Here is a 6036-nt window from a genome sequence, read left to right on the forward strand (position 1 = left end):
TAGAACTTGAAATTAGTGTTTCAACAAACTTAACTTGTGATACTAGATTTAGATTGCTTTTAGATTGACATTCAATTATTAGTTCTATTTGATTATTGAATGCTCAAAACTTTGATATTATGCCATCAAACTTTTCAAGCAAGGCAATTCTTGGTTTTTAAATGCTTCAATAATGTTCCACCATAAGAGAAGTAATATGATTTGGTGTAGATATTAAAGCAATTCTAATAATTTTTATATCTTTGCTTCCTACTAATCTTGTTGTTCCTTGTGGTGGTAAATTAAGTTAATGCATAGTAAACATTACTTTCTTCATTTACTCTTACATTTGTGTCATTGTACTCTTCTTTTCACAAAAACTTTGCAATGATAATAGAATAGAAAAGAAGATGTTTAATACCACTCAAGACAAGCAGAAGAGATGACTTGAAAAAAAAAATAAAAATCTAAGAATAATATTAATTTAGAAGTCAATAATCCACAACTTCTAATTTTCTTATATTTTACCAAGAAAAATCTATTCTTAAGAAAAACATGACAAAACTTTAATATTATAAGTATACTCTTATCAATTTAGTAAAGACAAAACTTAAAGAATGTAAATAAATAAGTGAGATGTTTCTTATAAGAAGATGTAAAAGAGATTTAAAAATATATTTAAAAAAAAACGATAATAGCTATTGATAAAGACCAAAATACTAAAAACTCTTAAAATTAAAATAGAAGCAAGAAAGGAATTGACAAGAGTAAAGAAGGCCTCACTCTTACCTCTATATATACTATCTAATTAAAAGCTATATAACAATGTTTTAAAAGACCTCCAATATATGTTCAATTTGTAATAATGTATCTAATTTAAAAGGCAAGCTTCATGTATAAGTGCTACATATCCAACTTGTATTATAAGTAGCCAATATGTGAGATACATGGCCAACTTATTGGCCTAGTTTTCAACCTGCTAATCACCTATAGATATATATAAAATCAAAGTTGCATCTATGAAGCTTTTGAAAAGCTTTTCTATAATATATTTTTTAAAATTTATACTTTTATTTATTTTTTCTTACTTATATTATTTATATAATTATTGAAGTATATATATATATATATATATATATATATATATGTCTATGCCTCCAAGTCATTATATCCACATGTTAATAGTTGAGCTAGATGTTAATGTTTTCATACTACAAATTCTATATTATTAGATCACAAACTTGATTTACAAAAGAGCTTAGTAACAAAATTGATTTCAAGCATTAATTCTCTTAAATCTTTGATGGTTGAATAATAACTTAAATTATATTCACATTATCTAAACTTCTATTCTATTGTAATATTTTCTTATTTATTTTTAGATAATTATCTTTATATTGGCATTTATTAGATAGAGTTAAAATTTATAAAAAAATGATATTATTCTACCATATTTTAGTAATTTTATATGTTTATAAAATAGAGATAAAAAACCTTGATATATTTTGTAAATAAATATTTTTTAAATTTTAGATATGATTTAATACAAAAAAAAAGAAAAGAAAAAGAAAAAGAAAGACAAAAAAATAAAAAAATATTCTATATAGATTTTAAAATTTTATGTTATTCTTTTATTTATAAATCGGATTCAAGGAAATACAATGACTTTAAAATATACTTGATGTAAATATAATTGTAGATAATTATAGTAAAATTTCAATACAAATATTATATTTATTTACATTAAATAATGTGTTGATGAATGAAAAATCTATCAAAAATTAAAGATTCAAAAAAAGTATGCTAGCTCTTATAATTGAATCAATGGTGATAGATAAGATTTAAGATTTATATAGATTTTATAATTCTCTATGGAATAATATTTTAATATAATAAAATTTATTAGTAACTAAACTAAAATTTGATGGTTTTCATTGCAAAATTTCAGAATTTTATTTCGTGCATATGCTCACATTCATTTACACTCTAACTATAACTCTACCATTGCACACATTTGGAGTTGAGCAAAATCGCGGGCCTCAGGGTCAAATACCGGGTGCCACTCAAGTCTCCAGGACGGAGCCGAAATCCAAATATTCCAACCCCGCAAGACCATTCTACCGGAAAAAACCAGTCATCCTGGCGCGGTGGTAGGACTCTCGACGGGACATAGCCGGTGACCGCAGGAACAAAACGGCGCGAGGCATCAGAAACGGAGGCACATCCGTAGTCTCGCTCGCAGTCCGAGGCCGCTGCTGCGGAGTAGGAGGAGCTGCCCCGCTCGCCCCCTCTTGCTTGCTTGCCTGCTAGCCATGGGAGCAATCATCCTCTCGGAGGCAGCGACTCAGGGTGTGCCCATCCAACCTTCCATGAATGCCGCCTCTGTGAGCTCGGATGCCTCCAAATCCAGCCAATTCGGCTCAATTGTGAAGAATGGTGGAAGTTCGCTGGAGAGTGGAGCTGAGAATGGGGTAGTCGACAACGGCGGCGGCGGCGGCAGCGTCGTCACCGGTGTAACATCAGCCTCAGTGCGAGGTTGCCCTACGCTGGCCGAATTTGAGAACCCTAATTCGGAGGCGCAAGCCGTGCACCGTGGCATGCTGGGGAATCTGCACGCGGGAGGAGAGAATGGCGTTGTCAATGGAGTTGAGAATGGTGTTGTCAATGGAGTTGAGAATGGTGTTGTCAATGGAGTTGAGAATGGTGGTTGTTGTGACCAGAATGGTGCCCTTGTGCATGAGGTGTCGCACCCTGCTGTTGTTGGGCTGCAGCCTGTAGCCTTGGTCGACCATGTCGCCCGCGTGGATTGGTCGTTGCTGGAAGCTGTTCCGGGTGAGCGAGGGGGATCCATGCGCGTCACGACGGAGGAGCTGGATCATATCCTGCGCGAGGTGAATTCTCATTTTCTGATGAGCACGACTGACGCTGCGGAGCAAAGAGTTAAAACCCTAGCCGGCGGGAGTGTGGCGAATACCATCAGGGGGTTGGCGCATGGGTTGTGTGTGAAGACCGCGCTGGTTGGAGTTCGAGGCATCGACGACAGAGGTCAAATGTTTGCTGAAAATATGGCTCACGCCGGGGTGGACCTGTCTCGGCTGCGGGCTGTTCCGGGTATGACAGCCCAGTGCGCTTGCCTTGTAGATGCAGAGGGTAACCGAACCATGCGGCCTTGTTTTCTCAACGCCGTTCGCCTTCAAGCGGAAGAGCTGACCGAGAAAGACTTCCAGGGTGCGAAGTGGGTAGTTCTTAACGGGTATGGTTTTTATGGGGAGGAACTTCTTGAGAATGCAGTGGACTTGTGCAAGAAGGTTGGTGTGAAAGTATCCATGGATCTAGCCAGCTTCGAGGTTGTGAGGAATTTTCGTCCCACTCTCATGAGATTGCTAGAATCCGGCAAAGTGGATCTTGTTTTCGCCAACGAAGACGAATCGAGGGAGCTTATCAAGGCGGAAGCCAACCCATGTCCCGAGATCTGCTTGAATTTCCTGTCGAAGTACTGTGAGAGGGCCGTGGTAATGCTGGGCTCAAAGGGCTGCATTGCTCGTCATGGCACCGAGACTGTGAGAGTACCAGCTATAGTGGAGACAACCACAGTCGACACCACTGGAGCGGGAGACTTGTTTGCAAGCGGATTTTTGTATGGAGTTCTAAACAACCTCTCTCTGGAAGACTGTTGTAAGATGGGGTGCTGCACAGGAGGAGCAGTCGTTCGGGGTCTTGGAGGTGAGGTGGGTGAGGAAGGATGGGAGTGGATGCGACAACAGCTGAAGCTTAGGGGCCTTCCTTCCATTGACCTCGCTTCCAGAGTCTCTTGATCTTCCACCGAGTGATTTTTTGAATCTGACATTCTTTCTTTTACTGAGATGCCCATTTTGGGCGGGAATATGATTTTGAGATAGTATTCCAACGCTGCGACACACCCTTACACATTCACACTTGAAACCTAGTCAGTTCTCTGCGATTTATGCTAATGCCAAAGCTTTTCAAATGTATGACTCAGTACCGGTCTCCACTCTTACCACGAGGATCAAGACATTTAGGATCCTGCGAGGTGTCAATGTATGACATTGTTATTCATTTCTTCTTAATACTGATCCCGTTACCTGCACTCCGCAGTTGGGCATGGAATGTGCATTGATTGCGAGCAATTGCGTGTGTAACTAAGTCTCATGAAGTTGAATCTGTATACGGTATCTCGCATCAATCAACAACCACTGAGCTGCATCATCCTATATCAACCTGTGCAACAGCTTGTTACACGTAAGCCTCATGTATTAGCCAATGGCATGTAGACAACAGACACAGTTCTAGTACTCGCCCAGTGCGCGATGCTTCTTATAACGTTAAAATCCATTATCCATTAATAACTTTCCAATTGTGAGACGGAATGAAGGGAAACGACGCCCACAAAACCCTTCTGAAGTCACTGGATTCGGATAGGACAAGTTGTACGCCTTCTAAAACGGCGATAGAAATACAGGTCGGTGCAGCATTCCGAAAGACGCAGATGACATCTCCACGACCTAGTCCAACGCATCCCATGAAAATTAGGGTTTCCAATGCAGCTGTTAAAAGAAAGAATATTCTAACTTTCCCCATGTGAAAACAAAGTGAAGAACAACGAACTCTGATGCGGAAACAGAAGGAAGTGTAGGTTTACCTGGGATTCAGTGCGAAACAAGACAGAATCGCTGGAAGCACTCACGAAATCGATTCAAACCGGGTTTCGGAATCTGTGCTCCGCGGAGGCTTTTGGCTGCCGAATCTGCTGCGCCTGATTTGGCAGGATTAGCCCACATCACTTAGTCAGACAGTCAACACCAAAGATCTGAGCAGAGCTCGCATCTAATTTCGTGCAAGTGGACAAAAACCGCGATGCTCTGATGAACAAGACGACGACAGGGATTGGCGAAAACAACAACCCACAACACTGCTAAGGTCTGAGTGACTAAAGCTAATTTTTCTTTGCTTTCTGATGAGAGAGAGAGAGAGAGATGTATGTTTGGCGTCATTTGTGGGTGACAAAATAAGAAAGGATTAAGTGAAACCATTCAGCGACCTATTACCATCAACTTAGGGTAGACGGATGTGGCTTTGATGTTGCAAAAATTATGCATAATTTTATCTGCCTGTGAGTAATATTCTGGAGCAATCTATGGACAACTTGGAAGATCAAGGGCTTATAATCTATGTGCAAGTACAAGTGCCAAATACTAGAAGTTTGTATGGTTTTTCAAACAAAATACCACATGTAAGTTATTATACATGGTATTAGGTTTGGTATCTAAATTTCTTTCTCTCTTTCTTTTTAAATTAAAATTTTAACTTTTTTTGGTAGAAGTTGTATAAATTTGAGTCTTTTAAAGACTTTATTCTAGAATTGTAAAGCAAATTGTGCAACAATCTTGAATCTATTTAGAATATTTTAATTAGTATGTATTTTATTTGATTTTATGTGTTACATAGTGGTAGCAAGTTTTGTTTTTAGTTCATGAGTTTGGCAATTATTTAACTTAATGTCTTGTGATTAGACAACATGTATTAATTCTAACATATTTTAAGTTATAATTTTAAAGTTAAATCCAACTTAGTTATTTTTTAGTAAAGATTGAAGATCTTTATGTGTTATGATTTGAATATATAATAAAACAACAAAACAATTGGCACTAATCATTGATTTATATAGAAACATGCTCAATTTCTTTAATATTTACTACTATAATAAATGAAGGCTTTGTGCTGACTTAGTATTGAATTTGTGTTCCTAAATTTCATAAATTACAACGATATTCATCAAAATTATTAAAATAAGACACAAAAAACCTAAAGAACTCAAAACCAATGAATATTTCACAAAATGTTATAAGGTAAAAAAAATCAAGATATTCATACATTCAAGGGATTTATTAAGTATATATTCTAAATTACAAAGAAAAAATATAAATTATAATAAATTATATTTAATTATTAAATAATTATAAAATTTATATATATATATATATATATATATTAGCTTGGATATAAGATAAAGAGACAAAAATGCATTATAATTGGCTG

The 6036-nt window shown here is 36.8% G+C and overlaps 1 protein-coding gene across 1 annotated transcript; it reads left to right on the forward strand.

Moving 5' to 3' along the window:
* Positions 1–2159: 2159 nt before the first annotated feature.
* Positions 2160–4087, forward strand: LOC112274418 (uncharacterized). Its single transcript, XM_024503905.2, has one exon. It carries the CDS (start codon positions 2292–2294, stop codon positions 3792–3794), a length of 1503 nt encoding a protein of 500 aa, XP_024359673.1. The 5' UTR covers positions 2160–2291; the 3' UTR covers positions 3795–4087.
* Positions 4088–6036: the final 1949 nt, after the last annotated feature.

This window comes from Physcomitrium patens, chromosome 21, assembly GCF_059467195.1.
Source record: "Physcomitrium patens ecotype Gransden chromosome 21, ASM5946719v1, whole genome shotgun sequence".
Lineage (NCBI taxonomy): Eukaryota > Viridiplantae > Streptophyta > Bryopsida > Funariales > Funariaceae > Physcomitrium > Physcomitrium patens.

Excerpts from the sequence above, each read along its gene's own strand:
- LOC112274418 (XM_024503905.2), top strand. The coding sequence starts at position 2,292 with ATGGGAGCAATCATCCTCTCGGAGGCAGCGACTCAGGGTGTGCCCATC.